At 40.4% G+C, this 24,379-nt stretch overlaps 2 protein-coding genes across 4 annotated transcripts in view; one reads left to right on the top strand and one right to left on the bottom strand.

The window, feature by feature from the left end:
* LOC126350474 (transmembrane protein 65) overlaps nt 1–691 on the bottom strand; it is a 532,028-nt gene extending 531,337 nt beyond the window's left edge. For all 3 annotated transcript variants that reach the window (XM_050002518.1, XM_050002519.1, XM_050002520.1), the window contains exon 1: nt 235–691. In XM_050002518.1, the coding sequence (XP_049858475.1) occupies nt 235–691 (457 nt within the window). The remainder of the gene's footprint in view (nt 1–234) is intronic.
* Nucleotides 692–983: 292 nt separating this feature from the next.
* LOC126350520 (COP9 signalosome complex subunit 5-like) overlaps nt 984–24,379 on the top strand; it is a 33,533-nt gene continuing 10,137 nt past the window's right edge. The window contains exons 1-3 of the mRNA XM_050002523.1: nt 984–1,141; nt 17,497–17,731; nt 17,887–18,081. Of these exons, the coding sequence (XP_049858480.1) occupies nt 984–1,141; nt 17,497–17,731; nt 17,887–18,081 (588 nt within the window). The remainder of the gene's footprint in view (nt 1,142–17,496; nt 17,732–17,886; nt 18,082–24,379) is intronic.

Here is a 24,379-nt window from a genome sequence, read left to right as displayed (position 1 = left end):
AACATTGAAAGTATCCTGTTATCTGCAGGGCACGACCTGAAAATTAATATGAGAATTACAGGTATTTTAGAATGTTATATGAAGCAAAGAAAGTAAAACAATGCATCTATGGTTGCAGTAGCGCTTAAAGTCAAATCATTCAGACTACTGTCGTTATCTGAAAACTATAATTATTGAAATATTTGCCATAAAGTTCAACAACAAGCGAAATACAGTTCCTTTGCATTTACGTACCTTCATATTCGGCTTTCATTTTCTCCGACTGAAATTCCTGCAGTGCGCAGAGAAGTGCGTTCCTTTCTTCTCCGGTTAGTCGAAGTATTAAATCTTGAGCCTGGCGTTTGGTCAAAGGCGCTGACACCGATTTGTCCACGATTAGCAAGCATGACGAATTACTAAATAATTTCGAGTTTATTCCTGGAACAGTCTGTACGTTTTTAAAATATCGCGAGAATATCGAAACTGGGATGTTATTGCGAGCAGCTGATCTGGCCATATGAGTTTCATTTCTTAAATTTGGCGCTTTTCTTGTGGAGTGAAACAACCGAAGTCCGCAATACTGAAGAGTAATATTGTTTGAATTGCGAGTACTAAATGAGTAGCCGGGATAAGAATTGATGCGGCAGCTCTCAGCCCTCTGCAATAAATTGGAAAATTTTAGAAGAATACTGAACGAAAACGGGGACTTCATTATCAACAACCACTCGCGTGATGTTGAACTTCGGATGAACGCTGCTATACTGACTCCCGATCCGAAGCCATGGTGCTACTGTCAACCCTGGCGGGAATTCTTAGAATTGCGCTGTTGTGTTGTCAACAGTTGAGGTGCGATACTGGTGAGGAGTAGCTTTGTGGTTAGGTATGTCGGAAATAAATATTATTTGTTAAGGAACAGTGATTTCCAGGTGAAACGAGACATACGTTACTATCGAAAACGGTAGGTTGTAGAACGTTCCTTTTAATCTCAATTTTTAGAATTTATCATGGCAAGTGGATCGTCGTCCGAAACACAGTCGGCAATCGCTCAGAAGACATGGGAAATGTCGAATAACATAGAAACTATTAGCTCAGTGGATGAAATATACAGATATGATCGTAAGCAACAACAAGACATACTTGCTGCGAAACCATGGGAGAAAGAGTAAGTGTAGATAAGTATATATTTTTTAAATTAACACCTTCCACATTACAGTGTTTATCATGGATACTGTTGTAAAACATTAATCTGCTGAGTCTAGTTGTATATCCCTTATTTCTTCTTTTAGTTATATTTTCCCCCTTCTGTAGATTTGATCTGTTATTTCTATATTTACATTATCAGTGGAATTGTTTTGAAGCTTCTTTATCGATTAGTGTTCTACAGTAGATTTTCTTAATTCTTCTCGCTTATCTTCCCCCATTGTTGTCATTTGTTTGCACCAAAATTTCTTATCTTCAAATGCCAGAAAGTAAGTTATTCTTTATTATTCTAATATTATTGTTTTATTGCAGCCTATTGTCACATTTGGCTTAATAATGATTACCAGTTTCATTTTAGATTTTGAACATCTTCAGATCAAGTGTAGTTGCAGAGCAACCAATCAGTTCTTTGTGTGGTGCATAGCTTATGCAAGTCACTTCACACAGCACCATAAAATCGATAGGTCGGTCTGCAACTACATTGGACCCGAAGATGTCCAAAATTTGAAGGAAACTAGTACCTAATCATTATTAAGACAAATGCATTAACATAAGGCAATAATAATTAGTTGTCACTGATACGTATCACCACTTGACACCACATCAAGCTTTCATTCTTTACCATTTTTGACTTGTAGTTTTATGACAATTCTAGCATCACAATTGATAATTATTATTTGATTTGTTGTTATAGATTTTACATTTGCACTACACCACCCCTTATTCTAATAATAGTTATCTGTAGTCTCGATGGTATAAGAAGATCCCTCACAGCTTGCAGTGCTGTTGCCAGCTTTTAACTGTGAAGCACTGATGGCAGGAGTTGGTAACAGAAGCCATCTAGAGAACTGTGGCAAAGCTGAGGCACTTCCAGAAGACATTTACAAAATCGTGTTATCCCATTGGTTAATGTAGGCCCACAAAGCTGCCACGCCCAGCCCACTGCGGTGTCAGGGATTAACTTATGCCGACTTCACTATAGTACTTGATGGGGTTGATTTCCTCTCTGATGTGTTAACAAGAATTGCGCACGGATTCTACTCAGAATTCAGCTATTGTTTGTGATCATCATCTGGGTCCATAATAGAAGGCTGGAGGAAGCAAGCTCTAGTCAAATACTTACCCACCATATAACATCTGTTGCACTTATGCTTCATACTAAGTAACCAGTGCCAATGTGGAGTGTAAGCTTTCTATTCCAAGAAAGTGTCATAGGTAGGATATGAAATGAACCAGGACTGTTTTCATCTATTTTTGTAACACAGTGAATCAGAACACAGTTTAATAAAATAGGGCACTGCATTCGAAAATGTCTGGTGTCCCCACATTGCTTCTGCACACATTATTGTTTGAGCTGTTTGATTGCAGGTGTATGTGAAATAATAAGGAACCGAAGTCATTCGCCCTACACCAGTTACAACTACAGTAGTGTATTTGTGCTCTGTTTTAATGCGAAATTTATTGATTGACGAACCCAACTCCCTTTTTCTGTATAAAATGTGTTGAGTCTCCACAGATCTACATGATAACTCACTAGGCTTCTAGGTGCAATTATCACGATGGAAATTTCTTGTGCTGTTACACCAGAAAGTGAAGTGATGTTATCATATTTAGTATGTAGTTTGAGTCAAATGTGGTGATGAGCTGCACATGTTAATAAACTTTTACTGTGTTTGGATCTACCTCCAAATATATACACATTCCAAAAGTCACTATATGATACATGGTGGAGAGTTCCTTGAACCATTCCTAGTCATCCCCTTTTCTGTTCCACTCACAAATAGAGCGAGGGAAAAAACAGCTTTCTATATGCTTCTGTATGAGTGTTTCTCATCTCGTTTACCCAAGATATGTTGTTGGCAATAGAATTATTCTGCAGTCTGTCACAAATACTGGTTTTCTAAACATTCACAATAGTATCACATGAAAAGAACAGCACCTTAACTCTAGCAATTCCTATTTGGGTTCCCAGAGCAATTCTATAACCCTTGTATGTTGATTGAACTTACAGGTAACAAAACTAGCAGCACATTTCTGAAATACTACTGTGTGTTCCTTTAACATGACCTAGTGGGGATCCCAAACATTCGAGCAGTACTAGAAAATGAGTTGTAAAATTATGTTGTTAATGATCTCCTTTATAGATGAGCTGCATTTTCCTAGTATTCTCCCAATAAACTGAATTCAGTCATTTTCGGTCTCCACAACCAACATTACATAATAATTATTTTACTATATGAACTGACGTGTTTTTTGATGATATTCACATTAACATGATTTAACTGAGTTCTTGTTACTCGGACATTAATTGAAATATAGTAATAACAACAGTATGTACCACTAATATCAGAACAAAGTGCAAACACTGAGGAAGTTTAACGAAGATTTTGAGTTTTGGACTCCAGGAATGTGTTTCTTTCATCATTATAAATAAAAGATACCCTTTGCAAATTATGCTTATTCATCCCCCTCATTACAAAGAGATTACTTCTGTGTTGTATTTGAAAAATGGCATTATGAATCTCAAATTCAGTTGTATTGGTAATAAATTACAACAGTGGATAAATATACTGAATGAATATTGCTAATATTCCTGACTGTTAGAATAGATTGCTAAATGACATATGCAAGTTAATCCTACACTTAATTTTAATTTCTTTCTTTTGTGAAATGATTGTGTTTTGCCGAAGTGAGAATTGTTTTCAAAATATTGTCCCACTAGTGCAAATTAATATATGCGAAACATAGTAATTTACTGATTTCTGTGTCTCCAAAGTTGGCAGTTATTGCTTTGCAGAAAAATATCTGAACTGCTCACTAGGCAGATGCACTAACCCTTACACCACCCTGGTACACTGTCTTTGCACAACTGCACAGACTACCCTAGCATGCCTCCCTCATCAATCCAATTTCCCATTCATGCATTCATGCATTCATGCCTTGGCACTTGGTATTCCCTCTAACCTTGAACAGCATTGCCAGGCTCTCCAACTGTATTGGAACAGCACCTCAGCATCAAATGAAAACTGCTCATTCTTCGTCTCTTGGGCAGGGACACCTTCCTGTGTGTGTTTTCCTCCATCCACTATGCAGTGTTGTTTTCTGTGCCGATGATGACCATAGACTTCTTTGCACCTCATATCCAGCATGGCTGCCAGTCCATGGTGGTGGAGCCACCATGTACCCTGCTGGTTGTAACCCCCCTGACTACACAGGGATTGCCCTGCTGATGTCTGCGTTGTTAACTCCTCACGTATGCCAAGAAGTAGATGCCTGCCACCCTGTGGCATTGGGAGTCCCGGCAATGGCCATCCTGCCAGGTGGCCTTTGCTGTGGCTGGATGGCACATGTGGGGATGGCCCCCGGTCGCAGTGGGTGGCATCAGGGCAGATGACACGCCATGAAGCTTATTACGTCTTCTCTTGCTGGTGGCGCAACACCAGCAGTCTGTAAGCGGTCGAGGTCTAACTTCAGTGTGAAAAAATGTGACGCCAAATTGTTCTGTTCCATGGCCACACCATGGGAGAAACATGAGGCTAAGGATGGCAGCGAATCTCATTCTCCCTGGTACCTCATATGTATGAGAGCTAATGGGGCATCCTTCATGTCAATGAAGCTTCAGTTTTTTGTGGAGCACTTAGAGGAAAAGTTTGGGGAAATGAAGGGATTGTCCAAAATGCAAACGGGGTCAGTCTTCATAAAAGCAGCATCCTCTGCCCAGTCACGAGCTCTACTGTGTTTCCATCACACCCCATAAGAGCTTAAATATGATCCAAGGTATTATATTTCACAGGGATCTTCTTTTGCAGTCTAATGATGAGCTGCACGCCAACTTAGAGCAATGAGGTGTTCGTTTTGGCCGGTTCGTACATAGAGGTCCAAAGGATAATCAGGTAGTCACCGGTGCCTTCATATTGGCCTTCGAGAGGATACATTACCGAGAAAGTCAGGGTGATGGTATACCAGTATGATGTCAAGCCAAATATCCTTTCCCTGACGCAGTGCTTTAAGTGCTCGAAGTTCGGGCATATGTCTTCCTGCTGTATGTCCAGTGTCGTATGTCATGACTGTGGACATCCATCATATAGCAATACTTACATGTGCTCCACCTCCCATCTGTGTCAACTGCAGAGAGCACCATTCCCCTTGCTCATCAGCCTCCTGGATGCTCCAGAAAGAATAGAAAAATCATGGAATGCAAGACCCTGGGCTGACTGACCTACACTGAGGATAAGAGGAAATTTAAACACCTACAACCTGCGCCTATAACATCCTACACCGCCACTACAAAAACAGTTATGGCCTCATCAGTTCCGCCAATTCCAGTCGGCTCCCAGAGCCGTAAGACTACACCTGCCCCATTGACTGTGGGAGGCACTTCCCTCCCTGTTGCTCCCGCACCACCTACCTCAGGAGCACTATCCCCCCCCCCCCCCCCCCAACCATCAGGGACATGAGTTTCCACTTCTCGGCTGGAGAAGCGTAAGCCTTCTTCGGCTCCTCTCACTAGGACGGGGTCCCTTGGGTCCCTCCCTTCCCAGGTTTCTACTACTAGGAAAGATGGCACCCAGGGGCTGAAGAGCTCAAAAGCAGCTGATCTTAGAGCTTCACGATCCTCCTCAGTCCCAGAGACTGAGTCAGTGAAGCCCTCCCAGCCAGAGAAACTCCAGGAGCAGTGAGAGAAATCCAAAAAGAAAACCCCTAAGAATAAGGAAATCACAGTGGCACCCACACCACTGCTACCTACAAGCTCTGCATCTGAGGATGAGGTGGACATTCTGGTGTCTGCTGAGGACCTAGATCTTGCCGGACTCTAAGACACAATGGATATAGACTCGTCAGGAACTAAATAGGTGGCAGCAGGTGACCCTGAGGGTCTCCTTGAGTACTCATGCCTTCCCAGCTTCATGATCACATCATCCTCCAGTGGAATTGCGGCATTTTTTTCCACTGCCTCGCTGAGCTATGGCAACTGTTAAGCTTCACACCTGCTCTCTGCATTGCCATGCAAGAAACCTGGTTCACAGCAATGCAGACCCCTGCCCCCCCCCCCCCCCCCCTCCCCCCCGATGCTATAGGGGATATTATAAGAATGATAGCGACTATAATCACGTGTCAAGTGGAGTTTGTGTCTATGTCCTGAGCTCAGTGTGTAGTGAAACTGTGCCCCTTCAAACCCCTCTTGAAGCTGTAGCTGTCAGTATAAGGACGACGCAGCACATTACTGTCTGCAATGTATATCTTCCTCCAGATGGGGCATTACCCCTGAATGTATTGGCTGCACTGTTTCATAAACTCCCTAAATCTTTCCTACTTTAGGGATATTTTAATGCCCATAACCCCTTGTGGGGTGGCACAGTGCTTACTGGCCGACGTAGAGATGTCGAAACTTTACTGTCTCAACTAGACCTCTGCCTCTTAAATACTGGGGCCCCTAGACATTTCAGTGTGGCTTATGGGAATTACTCAACCATTGAGTTATCCCTCTGCACCCCAGGACTTCTCCCATCTGTCCACTGGAGAGTCCACAATGACTTGTGTGGTAGTGACCACTTTTGTGTCTTCCTTTCACTCCCTTCGTGCCAATCCCCCAGACATCTACCCAGATGGGCTTTAAACAAGGCGGACTGGGAAGCTTTCACCTCTGCTGTAAGCATTGAATCTCCCCCACATGGTTCCATTGATATTGTGGTTTAGCGGGTCAGTTGAATGATTGTTTCTATGGCGGAAAATGCGATCCGTTGTTCTTTAGGGTGCCCCCAGTGTAAGTCTGTCCCTTGTTATTCGCCAAAAATCACCGAGACAATTAAAGTGTGTTAGTGAGCTTTACAGCGACATAAGCAGCACCCTTCCCTAGAGCACCTATTTGCTTTTAAACAGCTCCATGCCTGCATCCGTCAGCTTATAAAACAACGGAAACAGGAGTGTTCGGGGAAGTACGTCTCGACCACTGGTTGCCATACATCACCATCCCAAGTCTGGACAAAGATCAGACTTTTTTTTTTTTTAAACCAGACTCCAACAGGTGTCCCTGGCGTGTTATCTACCAATGCAAACGCAATTGTCGATCACTTTGCTGAGCACTAAGCTCAAGCTTCTACGTCAAAGAAATGCACCCCAGCCTTTTGCATCCTCAAATGACATATGGAAGGGAAAGTCCTCTTGTTCACTACACATCACAGTAAACCCTGTAATGCCCCATTTACAGAGTGGGAGCTCCTCAACGCCCTTGCACATTGCCCCCACACAGCTCCTGGGCCTGATCGGATCCACAGTCAGATGATTAAACATCTCTCGTCCGACTACAAGCGACATCTCCTCATCATCTTCAACCGGATCTGGTGCAATGGCGTCTTTCCATCGCAATGGCAGGAGAGCACCATCATTCCTGTGCTCAAACCTGGTAAAAACCCACTTGATGTGGATAGCTATCAGCCTCACCAGCGTTCTTTGTAAGCTGCTAGAAGATATAGTGAGTCGGCAGTTGTGTTGGGTCCTGGAGTCATATGGTCTACTACCTCCATGCTAAGGCAGTTTCCACCAGAGTCACTCTACCACTGATAGTCTTGTGTCCCTCGAGTCTGCCATTTGAACAGCCTTTTCCAGACGCCAACATCTGCTTGCCGTCTTTTTTCATTTACAAAAGGCTTATGACACGACCTGGTAACATCATACTCTTGCCACATTATATGAGTGGGGTCTCCATGGCCCGCTCTCGATTTTTATTCAAAATTTCTTTTCACTCCGTACTTTCTGTGTCCAAGTTGGTGCCTCCCTTAGTCTCCCCCTATCCAGGAGAATGGGGTTCCACCATGCTCTGTATTGAGTGTATGTCTGTTTTTATTGGCTATTAATGGTCTAGCAGCAGCTGTAGGGCCGTCTGTCTGTCTCGCCTTCTCTGTATGCAGATGACTTCTACATTTTGTACTGCTCCTCCAGTACTGGTGTTGCTGACCAGAGCCTACAGGGAGTCATCCACAAGGCGCAGTCCTGGGCTCTAGCCCACGGTTTCCAGTTTTCAGCCGTGAAATTGTGTGTCATGCACTTCTGTCAGCATCATACCATTCATCCAGAATCAGAACTTTACCTTAATCCTTTCAGGACAGAACACGTTTCCTCAAAGCAGAGCAATTCAGCAGCGCCGTGCGGATTCTACAACCCTTAGGTTTCTTTCGTCTCTTATAAAATCTACAGTTTTTGACTTATTGGTGTAACTTTTTTGTAAATGAAGCTTAAAACATGCTCTTTACTGGCATACTATTTTCATTATTCCATATCGCACACTTTTTGACTTGGCGGTGGTGTTAAAATAGAAAAAAATGAAAAATTTGATTTTTTGTTTTAGTTGAGATGTGATGCATTGAATTGGACATATTAAAATTAGTTGAATCTTATTCTTTAAAGTTTTAGCTTTAAAACGACATGTAAAATACAATTTTCTCTCTTATGGGACGTCTGTGGGAAGAAAAATAAAAAGTCCATCTTGAGGGATGAAAAATTTGAAGTATGTTAATAAACTACAAAATTTCATGAAGTTTGCTTAAAACAAACTTCACAACTTTGGCATATCAATTTTTAGCTAACAACCATATTTTACAAGCCCTTTCGGTACTTTGCTACTTTGTGATACCTGTTGAAGCACTCAGGCACATGAAGAGAAGGGTTGGACAGACAAGTTTCACAAAAAAAATGGGAACCATTTTTACCATCCTGGCTTGGAGCGATCACCACAAACGACACAGTCACCCTGTTTTCCAGTGTCCATTCTTGCGATAGCTTTGTACAGGCCGTCCATCCTGTGTGGATCACCATGCTCAGTGTGTGGCCTCTTCCTCTGTGGGGTTGGTTGAGCCCTGACGTTGCCCACAAGCTCCTTGACGAGACTCTTCCGAAACTGCAAATGACTCTTTGGTGTCTCTCCTCTTTCCTTTCCTATGATGACATATAGCAAGTAAGCGTTGACGATCCCCACCTGAAAGTAGCCAGAACAATTACCCTTTTGGCAAAATAAAAATTTACTAATTAGGCCAAGGCCTGTTAGAAAAGGGAATATCGTACCTCGAATAACCAGAAGATCATTTTCCCCCACCATCTGAGGGATTTTGTGGCAAAATGGTAAGATGCACAGTAGTGATCGGCTCCCATATTTGCCGTGTAGTCACAAATCATTGATGCCTTGTGGTGCGACAATCGGGCCAAGTATACAAGCCTCATGTCCCGAACGGGTTAATGACGATCCACTCACAATCGTGGAGACATATCGATTCTTAGGACTGGTTTCCAACGCCCAATTGAATTGGCTTCCTCACCTTCGCCAGCTTAAGCGGAAGTGCTGGCAGCACCTCAACGCCCTCCACGGCTTGAGCAACACGAACTGGGATGCAGATCGCTCTACATTGCTGCAGTTCTATGGAGCCCTTGTTCGATCCCGCCTTGACTATGGGGGTCTGGTTTATGGTTGGTGCAGCACCCTCAGCATTGCGTTTACTCAACCCAGTGCACCTCTGTGGCTTTCGACTAGTGGGGAAAGCATTTAGGACAAGTCCGGTTACCAGTGTGCTGGTGGAGTCCGGTGTCCCTCCAATGAAAGTTAGGAGTGCACAACTGCTTGCCAGTTACATTGCACACATTCGTAGTTCTCCTGAGAATCAGAGCTACTGTCTCGTTTTCCCAACCATGACAGTTCATCTCCCACAGTGGCGACCCAGGTTAGGGCTTAAGATTGCGGTTCACGTCTGATCCCTTCTGTCTGAACTGGAGTCTTTCCTTTACCACCTGTACTCAAGGTCCATTCCCATACACCTCCATGGTGTAAAACTAGGCCACAGCTTCACCTGGACTTTACGCATGGCCCTGTGGACTCAGTTAACCCTGCGGCTCTCCACTATCACTTCCTCTCAATTCTTGCCATGTTCCGGGGCTCTAAAGTGGTTCACACTGATGGCTCGATGGCTAATGGTCATGTTGGCTTCGCCTACGTCCACAGAGGCCAGCATTCCTTGACCGATGGCTGCAGTGTATTCACTGCAGAGCTGGTGGCCATATCTCATGCACTTGAGTACATCCATTCATGCTCTGGTGAGTCATTCCATCTCTTTACTGACTCCCTGAGCAGCTTACAAGCTATAGACCTGTGCTACCCTCACCATCCTTTGGTAGCGACCATCCAGAAGGCCATCTATGCCCTGTAATGGTCCAGTCGTTCAGTGGTGTCTACGCTCCGGGTCACATCGGAATCCCAGGAAATGAACTTGCCAACAGGCTGGCCAAACAGGCTACACGGAAACCGCTTCTGCAGGTTGGCATCCCTGTCACTGACCTGCATTCATTATTATGCCACCAGGTTTTTTTGCTTTGGAAGAGCGAATGTCATTGTCTCAGTACGCACAACAAACTGCGTGCCATTAAGGAGACTACGAGTGTGTGGAAGTCCTCCATGCCGGCCTCTCGCTGGTACTTCATGGTTATCTGCCAGCTCTGCATTGGCCACACATGGGTTACACATGACTACCTCCTGCGCCGTGATGACCCACCTCAGTGCTGGTGTTCCACATTGTTGACAGTGGCCCATATACTGCTCTGCTGCCCTTCTTTGGCTGCACTGCGTCATAATCTTCAGTTACCAGTCTAGTTACTGTTAATTTTAGCAGACAATGCCTCATCGGCTGATTTGGTTTTACGTTTTATCTGTGAGAGTGGGTTTTATAATTCTATGTAGGTATTAGCGCATGTCCTTTGTCCCTCTGCGTCCTCCATGCCCATGCTTTTGGGCAGGAGGTTTTAATGTCTCACAAAGTGTCTGGCTCACCCTCTTTATTCTTGTGATCAGCCAGCCATGGTCATCTGCTCTCTTGTTTTAATTCCTTCTACCTGTTTCTGGCGTCTCTGTGTTTTTCTTGTCTTAGTGTTTGTTGCCCTTCAGTCATTCTTATGGTTTTTTTTTTTTTCCTTTCTCCCAGTTTTGTGTTATCAAAATCACTTTTTTTTCCCTTGTGTAATCATTTTAACCAGAACAAGGGACCGATGACCTAGCAATTTGATCCTCCCCCATTTATGTATGGAACTGGGAAGAATGATTACTTGAATGCCTCTGTGTGATATGTTAAGTATTCTAATCTTTTCCTCATGATCCCTATGTGAGCAATACGTAGAGTGTGGTAGTATATTCCTAGAGTCGTCTTTTAAAGCCAGTTAGTAGACTTGCTTGGGATAGTTTACATCCATCATCAAGAGTCTGCCAGTTCAGTTCCTTCACCATCACTGTAACCCTGTCCCAAAGGTCAAGCAGACCTATGACCATTCGTGCTGCTCGTCTCTGTATACATATAATAGCCCCTGTTAGTCCTATTTGGTACTTGTCCCACACACTTGAGCAGTATTCTAGAATGGGTCACATCAGTAATTTGTAGGCAATATCCTTTGTAGACTGATTACACTTCCACAGTATTCCAACAATAAACCGAAGTCTGCCACCTGCCTTACTGACAACAGAGCCTATGTAAACATTCAATTTCATATCCCTATGAAGTGTTACACCCAAGTATTTGTACAGGATGGCCAATTCCAGCTGTGACTCATTGACATTATAGTCATAAGCATTAATCAAATGAAACTGTATGGTTCGAGAGACCTTTTGAAGTTTCAGACATCTGTGATATATGCAGACTGAAGTGACGAATGAAAATTTGTACTAAGGCTACAACTCAAACCAGGGTCTCCTGTTCGCTGGGCAGATGTGCTAACCGCTATGCCACTTTTGACCTGATAAAGTCTCCGGACCCATATAGTTTCATTTGATTATTAGCTGTAGGTGAATCAACGCATGATTCTTCCCTTTGAACTTTCATCATATTCACCATACACGCTGTCCATTCTAAAGTCCAATTCATGAACGATGACAGTTCGCGCATATCAAGGCATGGACAGAGATTGCGTTGTTGATGATTCCAAGCGACTGCATGTGTTTACCGCTTGAAGAAGGCATAATCCGTATCACTTCAGAGGAGGTTACCTTAATAGTCTCGGATGTTATTGAATTTAGCGTATGTTAAAATTCAGGAGTGAGTAAGAAACACACATATTTTCTATTTTCTCCAAAATATTTCCTGCCCCACGATACAGGCCTCCAGAGATGACACTGTGAACTCTATTTCTAGGGTGCAAATTTAGGAAAAAAATTTAAAATGCTGTATCTCTGTAACAGTTCTAGATTTTTTTTGAAAGATAATTGCTTTATGTTACAGTGGTATCTTCTATTTGGACATATGTGTCAAAGTTATTGTACTGTAGCCTTTGGAATTTTTTTTATAATTTACAGAAAAGAATTAAAAAATGCCAATCCGGAAAAGTTAGATTCATTGCTGTTGATTAGTACCATGTAGTACTATATTCTCTGTAAAGGAGAGCTTTCACTTTTAAGTTGGACAGTTTTTATTTAAAAAAATCATTTTTTTAACTTTCAAGGGCAATGTATGTATTCACTGAAGTTGTCTCTTACTAATTTCTTTGTTACGATGTTTATTTTTATTGTCTTTGTTACAGTTAGTTCTTATCACTTCCTTTGTTGCAGTTACTTCCTTTCAATTTCACTGTTGCAGATGTTTCTTACAGTTTGTTGTAGTTTCTTTGTCATGGTTGTTCATTGCAGGTTTCTGTATTGTAGTTGTTCAGTGCTAATTTGTTTACTGAAGAGGCTTCTAAGAAATCTGAGACCATCCAGAGAGTTTTGTGTTTTTGTGAGGAATTTGCCAGTTGACACAGTTGCAGTGTGTTTTGTGAAAAGAACTGTTTGAAATGTCTTCTGACAGGGACCAGAGGAGAGTGAAGTGTGCTGACTATTTGCATATCCTAAAAGAGTTATATATAAGACAAACAAAAAAAACAGACTTTGCTCAGGTTGGGAATAAGTGTCCTCATTTAAGACTCTGCTTCAAAGTGAAGATGTTTCCAGTGATAACTTTTTAGGGCAAATGTTTTGGCAGAATAACAACAATGATAGTCTCTGGACAATGTGAAGCCTCCCATTGTGCAGATGGGCTTCGTGCATCAATAGAGGATGCAAATGCATCAGTAAAGGAAGAATTAAATACCCTGAATCAGTCAACTACAGAGGAAGGTGTTAGTCCTGTTAAGAAACGATGGTGGGTGAAGTCCAGAGTGTAAGCTCTATGCATCAAGAAAGTGCAGAGAAATTATTACAGCTATGGATGAATATACTATAGCAAAACTGACCACACTCTTCAAAGTAGAAATTCCATCTTCAGAAGCAAATGAACCCAAGCACTTTTGCGCCTCTTGCCAGGAATTTTTCCCAATATCAATTCAGCTGTTGAATATTGTGCATCCTACAGTGAAAAGTTGCAAGTTTTAACTATTATTGGAGAGACATTTTCAAAGAAAACAATTTTGAACCACATTCCACCAGTATCAAAGTACATGGCAGACCAATCAAGAAATATGAAGTCTGTAGAAGGAGTCTTTGGAAGACCAGATCCCTGTTATGGTCATCCTGTAGAAGCAGCTCAAGTTCAAAGTAACAGTTGAAGGTCAAATAGTTGTGAAAGTGAAGAGGTACATGACTCACAGTATTAAAGAAACTTTTTCAATTTATAAGAGCAACTATACAATTTCACATATTGGAAGATCAAAATTTTATGCACTACGATCTAAGTGGGTAGTTCCACACCCACATAGATATGTCTATTTACTTGTGTACTGTGCAAATTTTGAACTTTGTGTGGTAACTTTGAAGAACTTACTGGAGCATGTGACATATGACACCTTGCCAGGGCGTGTGAAGTAATTAGTAGTCTGTGATGTAATGCGAGAGACTTGTTTGTTTCAAGAATGTGGAGACTGCCATGGAAAGGGAAGACTCTCTTTACACACACTTGGCCTGGAAGACATAGCAGATAACTCTGCAGAATTTACATATGCGACATGGGAGGAAAATAAACTAGTTAAGAAAACTGTTGTCTTTGACAGTTTTGTTGATGAACTTGGTAAATGGTCAGTGAAAGCAGTAACATACCAGCATCTAAAGAAATTGCAACAGCAACACTTTGCAGAAGTGAAAGGGTGTGTACAGGCTGAAGAACTATGTTTAGTGCTTCACTGTGATTTCGCTGAGAACTGGTCTGTAATCCTCCCACAAGAAGTACAAGGGTATAATTGGAGTAATGGCCAGGTTTCAATTTTTACAGGAGTGACATATTTTCAGAACAAGACCACATGTATTGCAGTTGTAAGTAATGACACGGGACATGACTCAGCATATGCTTTGTTAGCAATGCACAAAATTCTTCAACTGCAAACAGGAGCAGAGAAGATCATAATTATTTCTGATGGTACTCCTAGTCAATTTAAAAATCATTACCAGCTTTTTGAATTGAGTAAGTTGTTTGTGCCGACTGACAGGGTATACAGTGCTACTGGTCACGGGAAGGGGCCTTGTGATGGTGTAGGAGGCCTGCTGAAGCACCATGCTACAAAACATATCTTTCCAGACCAGATACAGCTGTGATTCTGAACGTTGAGGATACGAGAGTCGTGAAATCTTACACATCCACAGTCCTCATTCTTTTGTCCAAAGAGGAAATCGAAGAATTCCGTTAGCAGAAAAAAGAAGAACGGTCCAAACAAACTACTCCTGTGAAAGGAATTCAGAAGACAAATTTTTGGACCCAGAATGACGGGAAAACTCATATTGCGTGCAGTTTAAAGAGCAAGAAAGAAGAAATTTCATTCATTTGGACAACATCTTAGGAACAGCAGGATAATATTCAGATTCACAACCTGAGAAGGAGGTGTGTGTGTGTGTGTGTATATGTGTGTGTGTGTGTGTGTGTGTGTGTGTGTGACTGGTGGATTGCAGAGATTATAGACACCAGTTATGAGTTAAACGAAATTGTAGTGAACTTTATGCTACCACATATACCAGCTCCTGGATATAGGTTTCCAGCTGAAGGACAGCAACAATGCCATCGTGCTCACTTCCTGTTCTCAATGTTTTGAAGATTGTAAGTGATCCAGTTCCTATTGGTTTAACAGGAAGGCATCAGTCTATATCAAAGGAAGCTACGGAAGCAGTGGAACACATTTTTAGTTCATTGACTGGCTTATTTCAGTACAAAACAGAGTGCACAGAAGTTGTATAAATCGAAACCTTTAAGTCTTTGGACCTTTCACATACATTTTGGAACCATTTAAAATGCTTGAAAAATGAGTCCTCTTTCAAAACTAAAATTATGTTAAGTAAGAGTAGGTTTTGATTTTTATGAGCCTGTTATGTGATAATGTGGTAATAAAACAGGTTTTATGTATGGCAAATATTTCAATTATTTATAAAACCTGTTCAACCTAAAAGTGGAAGCTCTCTTTTTCAGGGAATGTAGAACTGTATGGTACTAATCAACAACAACAAAAAATCAAAATTCTTTTGGACTGATGTTTTTGAAAACAAATTTTTACCATAAATTATTGAAAAACATTCAGAGTGCTATGGTAAAAGAACTTTGATAGATAAGTCCAAGTGGACGATTTCTTGGTAATCATAAAGCAATTATCTTTTAAAATAAAAAAAGCAACAAAATATCTAGAACTGTTCCAGATATACAGCATTTTAAACTTTTTCCAAAATTTTAATCTTCAGAATGGTATGTGCACTGTTATCTTTGGAGGGCTGTATCTCGGAGCAGATATTTTTTATTTATTTATTTATTTATTTATTTATTTATCTTTTTGAGAAAATAAAAATATATGTGTTCCTTACTTAGTTCTTTGTTGTAACATGTGCTAAATTCAATAACATCAGAGACTGTGAAGGTAAGATTTTTTCCTAGCCTGCCTGAATTGATATGGTTATATGATTATAATACATGTGAAGTGAAAGGATAGATAAAAAATCTACTCACCAAGCGATGGCAGGAGAACACACATACAAAAGGTTCAACTATTATTGGATGCTACTTGCCATGTTGTGAAGATGTTGAATCACAGACAGGCACAACAGAAAGATAGCTAGGCAAGTAAACTTTCGGCCAAAAGGGCTTCTTCTGAATGATACAAAAAACACACACACATACTGAAAGATGTCCATAAATTCTTTTGTGAAGTAGGAAGAGTGGCAAGTAGGTGCAGTTTCAGTTTGTTTTTGAAGTTAATAAAAGTAACTATTACATGCTTCACATCACAGATTCGTATGGCTGAATTAGTCACTTCTTTCTGTGCAACACTGTAGCCGAGTGATGGCTATAGTAATTAATTTCCCCTATGTAGTATTATTATATGAACATTTTTTGTTGTTTTGAACTGTGATTAGCTGTTGTGAACTAACTTCATAAGACAGTTAATGTGCTACGAAGCTGTTGTCTGTATGCTCAACTCTTTAAAGAGCTGTCTACAAGAGAATGGTAACTAGACTAGATCTGCAAATTGTAGCTCAGATCCCCCTGTTTTTCTATTGGTAAAGCATGTCAGGGGACAGGTGCATGGTACTGAAAATATTACAGTTCACAATTATTGCAAGATAGTAAATCAGAAAAATTCATTTTCCATACCAAAATGATTTATGCTTAGTCACTGGCTCCTGCCTCAAGTTTCATTGCAGCTTCATTTCTGGTGTATAGTGGTTAACTAATATCTCATCCACAAAAAAATCTTTACATGAAATTTATTAGATTCTTTTTAATGCCATTCCTGTATTGCTGAGAAATTAATTTTCTTTTGGTCAGTATCCAACAAATGCTTTTTGGTACAAATTTCAAGCGGTTCATCTTTAGGAAAGAGTAGGGTCACAGTCGTCTTCAGCATCCCATTTCTTAACACGTAGAATGAATGTACATACTGTTTATAAACTTTCACCAACTTCAAATATATTTCCATTGGTGGTAAGCTATTCAAAACTAAGATTTTCATATAACATAGTATACCAGTCTTGCCATACTGGTATAAATGAAACACAAACAACACAGCTAATTAAAATGCCTTACAAGCAAAACTATTCTGCAGATCAGGTTGATATTTAAATTGTAGCACAGTATGCACAAACAAACAAAAGTAACATTTCATTTGTATCCATACCATACCTTTACGGAAGCAAAACTTTGCAGAGAGAGAGATGGAGAGGGGGAGGGGGGGGCGGCAGGAATGAATTCTGTTCATCAAAGTTGTGCCATTACTGTTTGTTGCCCACAGTTTTATCCTACTGAGATGACATTTCTTATAAAACAAATATGTGCTTTCATGACATTTAAAAAAAAATCTGTATGATATAGAAACATTCTAGGACAAAAATAATGAGTAATATTATTTTAACAGTCCCCACTTTTTCAAAGACATCAAGATATCTGCCCTTGCACTTTTAAAAATGGTGATGCATGCAAGGTCAGGTGGAACACTTGAAGTTATGGGACTGCTTTTGGGGAAAGTGGATGCCAACACAATGATAGTGATGGATTCATTTGCACTTCCAGTTGAGGGCACAGAAACAAGAGTCAATGCTCAAGCACAGGCTTATGAGTACATGACAGCTTACATAGAAGCTGCAAAACAGGTGGGTACTTTTTCTACTATTAATTTTGAGATGAATATTTCAGGGTTTATTTAAGATTTGAAATTGTATGTATTTAGTAATAATAGTGTTGGTTTTTAGCATAGCATAAAATTTCCATATTCTCATGTGACATATAATCAGTTATTTTCTTTCAGGTTGGACGCATGGAAAATGCAATAGGCTGGTACCATAGTCACCCAGGATATGGATGTTGGTTGTCTGGAATTGATGTATCTACTCAGATGCTGAACCAAAATTTTCAAGAACCATTTGTTGCTATTGTTATTGATCCTGTTAGAACAATTTCAGCTGGGAAAGTATGCCTGGGGGCATTTAGAACATATCCCAAGGTTTGTTTATTGTTATTATGTTCTGTGCTAACCTCGCTTTTAAGTGCAGCTGGCTATGGTGGGAATAAATGTAGTTGCATCTCTAGCATTCAGAACTTTGTAACACATGAACTCGGCTTCTGTGCCACATTGTACTGATTTTCTTCTTGCCTACATTTCCCAGTGACATAATATGTAGTGTGGCTTAACAGCCTCCTGTGTCAGCCACCAGAATTATTTCCTAGGTTATAATTAAACATAATATCCTATTTCTCTGATTGTTTTCCCATACACAAAGGACTAACTGCCATTATGATACAGTTGCAGTGTTCTATAATTTGGAGTTGGTGTGTATCATACTCTGGATAACACACTGGTAGCCAGCAATGGAATGCTTCTGCAATAAGTGTGTGCGCTGTAGGAGCACTGTAATTTTTTTGTGCCACACTGCTTATTCCCCATCAAAAGCTTAAGTACAGTTTCTGCCTTGGACCTGGTATCACCCAACAGTATCAACACACTGTTACTACTACTTATTAATGTCAGGATAATCAAAGAATGTGGATGGGTGTGAGAGGTAATATTTAATTTCAGTATACCCATTCCCATGAAAAAGATTCATACCAATTTGAGACCTGCACAGTGTATTTTTAGTACTTTCGTTATTATTAGGTGGCAATATACAGGGTGTTTATAAATGAACATCGATGTTTTAATGCTTTATAATATTTATTATATTAAACTGACAGCCATAAATGATATGTCAAATGAAAGAGCAACTGAAACAGTTTTACCAAGAACCTTATAAATGTTCAATGTTCAATGTAAGCACCATTTGTCACATGGCACACATAAAGTCTATAGCCGAGTTCTTCCCAAACGTTGGCAAGAGAGTCTCCAGTGATTGTAAAAACAGCTGCGTCAATCCAGTTTTTTAATTCAGGGAGGTCTCCTGGTAGCGGAGGCACGTACACACGATCCTTGATGAAGCCCCAAAGGAAAAAATTGCATGGCGTTAGATTGGGTGAATGTGGAGGCCATGCAAAGCAAACTTATCAACGTTTGCGAAGAACTTTGCTATAGACTTGTGTGCCGTGTGACTAATGGTGCTCACAATGATCATTTATAAGGTTCTTGGTGAAACTGTTTGAGTTGCTCTTTCATTTGACATATCATTTATAACTGCAAGTTTAATGTAATAAATATTATAAAGCGTTAAAACCTCGATATTCATTTATAAACACCCTGTATAATGAAACAAGTATGTGACGTATTGGGAAGTGGTTACCATGACCAATTCGCTTCAACATTCCCTACATCTGTATAAACTCAGCGACTTGTATAAGATGTTAAAGTATAAAAGAAATTACTGCTATATCACAAAAAGTCACAATTTCTCCAATACATTTTCCACCCATGACCTTCTCAACAAAGCAGGTAAAATTCAGTACATCCTCCAATATTTATCATTACTGTTTCAGTTGGTTTGGTACAAGCTGCAACAACTTCCTCTCCTTTGCCAACTTCATCTCAGAATAGCATTTACATTCAATGTCCTCAATTATTGGTTGAATACATTCCTGTCTTTATCTTCTCAGATACAGTTTTTGCCTCTCTGGCTCCATCTAGTACTGTGTAAGTTATTCCCTAGCATCTTAACACGTCCTATCACCCTGCTCCTCCTCATAGTGGGTTTTTCCAAATATTTCTTTCCTCAAAAGTTCTATGGGGGACCTCCTTGTGTCTCGTCTTATCGGTCCATTTATTTTCAACTTCCTCCTTTGTACTAAATCAGAATGGCTTGGATACTCTTTTTTTTCTGCCACTATTGTCCTCCAGCTGTACATTGTCAGAATTTTTTTTCTCAAATTAAGACCTATGTTTGATATTAGTAGACTTCTTTCAGCAAGGGTTGCTCTCTTTGTCTGTGCTGTTTTGCTTTGTATGTCCTCATTTCCCCAGCTCTTGTGTGTTATCTTACTTCATATGTAGCAGAATTCCTTCTCCCAATGTTCTGTGCGGTCCCTTAATTTCTGTTCTGCTAGCCCTCAGGACTTTCTTTGGTATACTCTCAGTCCCTATTCTGTGTTCATCTGACATTTCATTCCTTTCGGTTGGTACTGTAATTCTTTCTCATTGTATAGCAGTTTCATCAGCAAATCCTTTATTGACATCTTCTAACCCTGAATTTTAATACCACTTCTAAATCCATCTTTTAATTCCTTCATTGCTGCTTGAACAGCAGAGGAGAAAGACAGCATCCCTACCATATTTTTCACTGTCGGTACTTGCTTGTACTCTTATTTTTATGACAATTTTGAACGTCTTGCACGATTTTACATTGCAAAATTCTTTTTCTAGATCAAAAAATCCCACAAAAATGTCTGTATTTTTCTGAAGTCATATCACCATTACCAGATGTGGTGGCGCAGTGGTTAGCACTGGACTCGCATTCAGGATGATGATGATTCAACCCACATCCAGCCACCCTGATTTAGATGCTTTGGCAAATGCTGGGATGGTTCTTTTGAAACAACATGGCTGTCCCTCTTTCCCATTCTTCCCTAATCTAATGGGACCAATGACCTCACTGTTTGGTTCCCTCCACCAAATCGGCCAACCACCCAGAATGAAATTTTCACTCTTCAGCAGATATAAAACTTACTAGCAGATTAAAACTGTGTGCTGGACCAAGACTCAAATTCAGGACCTTCTACTACCTCAGCTACCGAAGCACGACTCACGACCCCTCCTCACAGCTTCAATTCCTCCAGTACCTCATCTTCTACCTTCCAAACTTCATAGAAGCTCTCCTGCAGACCTTGCACAAATAGCACTCCTGGAAGAAAGGATATTGCAGAGACATGGGTTAGCCACAGCCTGGGGAATGCACCCAGAATGAAATTTTCACTCTGCAATGGAGTGTGTGCTGATGTGAAAATTCCTGTCAGATTAAAATTGTGTGATAGGTCGAGTTTGGAAGGTAGGAGACAAAGTACTGGTGGAATTGAAGCTGTGAGGATGGACCGTGAGTCATGTTTGGGTAGCTCAAATGGTAGAGCACTTGCCTGCAAAAGGCAAAGGTCCCGAGTTCGAGACTCAGTCCAGGAACTTTCAGCCAACCAACCAATCTTACCTCCATTAACAGGTGTAGCATCAGAACTACCTACCTGTTGGCTTTACTTTTCCTAAAGACAAACTAATTTTCATTTAATAGAGCCACAAGTTTCTTTTCCATTATTATGTATATTATTCTTGTTAATAACTTGGTTGCATGAGTTGTTAAGCTGATTGTGTTGATAGTTCTTGCATTTATGTATCTGTCTGATCTTTGTGATTATATGGATGATATCCGAGTGAAAGCCTGACAGTATGTCTCCACTCTCGTTGATTCTAGACACTAACCTGAATAATCATTTTGTTTCCACTTCCATCAATGGTTTTAGAAATGCCAGAGGGATGTTTGTAATATCTGCTATTTGCTGCAAGTCTTCCAGAACTCTGTCAGGCTCAGACTCTAACAGTGGATCTCCTGTCTTCCAACCTGACATCTATTTCTTCTTCTGTCATGTTATGTGATTTCATATCACATCTCTCTCATTGTTCTCTTTCCACCTATTTACCATCTCTTGCACATTAAACAGTGGAATTCTGTATGCAGTTGATACCTTTGTGTTCAATTCCTTAAAAATTCATTTTGAATTTTCAGCGTGCTGTTCTGCTTCTCAGATAATCCTTTCCCCCATTCAATTTCATTTCGTGTTCATGCTGTCATTTTACGATAGCTTTCCTGCATTTCCTATTGATTTGATTCTTGTACACCTTTATTTTCCTGGACATTTTTATTTATTTTTTTTCCTTTTGTCAATCAGCTGTAGTACTTAAGGTTTTTTTTACACTTATCGTCCTTGTGCCTGTGTTTGTGTGCAATCTACCTGTTTGTCTACAATCATCTGTGATTGTCCTTTTTGGGGATGTCCATTCCTCCCCACTGAAATTCCAACTGTGGCATTCATTATCACACTGCTCCTGGCTATGCCTTGCAATCCAGTATGTGATTTTGGAATATCTTGTCTGTTCACTATATAATCCAGATTGTGTATGTTGCCCTTTTTCATGTATTATCTTGTTACTCTTGAACGGTGTATTTGCTTATTACTAGCTGAATGTTACTCTTTTGCCAGTTTTTCAATCTCGTTTTTCTTGGTCGCCTCTATCTTGGCAGTCACCTCTCAGATTTCCAAGTGGGGTTCTGATCCAGAACATTTTACAGAACCATGCCATTGATTATTATTGATTTCCCTTTAGTAGTAGTTTCCATCCGCTAGGGCAAGAAGTGGCCTTGAATTTGTATCTGCTCCTGTGCCTTCTCACCAGAAGTCTTTGCTTGCCACACTGGTGATTTTTATTCAAATCAGTGGCTGGGATCAAATTCTGAACCAATGACCTTTCAATCAGTATTTTGTCGCTACCCATTGGCCATGGTGACCCTATTAATAGATTTTAATAGTATCAAAGGAAAATTCAGTTGAGGAAATTAACACACTATGAGGCAGAATTGCTGGCCAGTACTTACCTTCAGGGTGGAGAAGTGTTTAGCATGTTCTACTCTCGTCCTCAGAAAGGGTGGGTCTCCCTCATCTTGGGACCTAAATGACCTGCCCTTCCTTTTTAACCTTCCCCATTGAAAATCTCTTCCTTTTCTGTGTATTAAGGGTGATCAAAAAGTTTCTGTTTCAGGGTGTTGCAGTAGTGTAGATGCACATGGCACAAAGATGATACAGGTGTATAAGCACCAACAGGTAACCAAGGGATTAATGTGGCATTTGTGTCTTTCAGATGTGCTTGCGGTAAATGTGGAAGTGTGAACTATGACAACATTATTATCAAATGCGTCCAGAGAGGACCGACATGTTATTCTTTTCTTGGCTGCTTAAGAACAAACACTGGTAGACATCCATCAGAGAATGTAGAATGTGTCTGGGGCACCATGTCTCTAAAATCACAATTGTGGAATGGTACACAAAGTTCTGTGCTGGGTGCTACAGCTTCATGTTAACACATGTTGCCATATCGCAAATGTTGTAATGCAGAAGCTACACCAGTGCAAGTGGGCGACACTGGAGCACCGGCTTTATAGTCCTGATCTCTCCCCATGTCATTATTTTGCCTTTGGTCTCTTAAAAAAGTCCTCTAAGGGTTGACGACGCCTGTTGGAAGAGGATGTGTAGCAGACAGTTAGACTTCCTCACACAGCAGGACGTGATGTTTTACTAAATGGGTATCTTCAACCTGCCATTTTTAGTAGCACTTTATTATAATTTACAGTCAAGGTCATAGTTACACTGCATAACCTTTATAAATAACTAGTTCCTGGCAATGATCGTATCAGATTCAACTTGGTGCTTTCTACTGATACAGAATATATTGTCACTTATAATGTGCTGGTAACGTCCTCCAGACGGCATCATACATGACAAACTACTTTCTGTTGGAAGAATATACTTAGTCAATTTTAGTGATTGGTACTGGCTGGAACTGTTTTGGAAAGGCTATGTAATATAATTTTGATTTTAAATGTTAATTCGAGTAAAGTGATGTTTGGTCTGTTTACTTTCCTCGATAGGCACCAGTTAATGTGAACCTTGTTCTGACATTTGTACAAGGGCCTCCTCTTTTCTGGCTAAACTTATGAGAAATAGGCATGCTTAAAAGAAAGCTCTGAATGTAAAGTTAACTGGATGCTATATGCTACACTGGTTATTATTTTACAACAGTATTCAAGAGAAAAAGTACATTATTTGATCAATGAAAGTAGAATTGTTGAGAATGGTACATCACTTCGGCAGATGCATTTAACCAGTGTGTATATGCCCCGGTTGAACCGGGAATTTTTTCATCCCAGAGAAAATGTGGAAAAACCTGGGAATGTTATAGAATTCCAAGAATCTTTCATTGTTTTAGTTTTCAGTTAAATTTTTGTAATTTCGACTGGTAAGGATTGATACACTAACAAAGAATTTTATTGTATCCCACTACTGCAGAACAATACTGCAGCAATAAAACATAAACAAAGAAAAAATAAAATAAAAGGACATGCGCCATTTACAACAACAAAACGCAGTACACATACAAGTGTCTGTCAACAGCAAAATGTGTCAAAGGCTTTAGGACGAAGATTATGCAATACTTCATAACAACAAACTGCTTTCAACAAGCATGACGCCACAACTGTTTGGATTGGGTTCATTTGAGCAGTCACCAGCAGGCTCACGCGAGTGCACTGTTGAGTCGCATATGGGCAGTGCCATCTGACTAT

The sequence above is a fragment of the Schistocerca gregaria genome, chromosome 1, assembly GCF_023897955.1.
Source record: "Schistocerca gregaria isolate iqSchGreg1 chromosome 1, iqSchGreg1.2, whole genome shotgun sequence".
In the NCBI taxonomy this organism is placed as follows: domain Eukaryota; kingdom Metazoa; phylum Arthropoda; class Insecta; order Orthoptera; family Acrididae; genus Schistocerca; species Schistocerca gregaria.
This window is presented reverse-complemented; position numbering and strand designations above follow the sequence as displayed.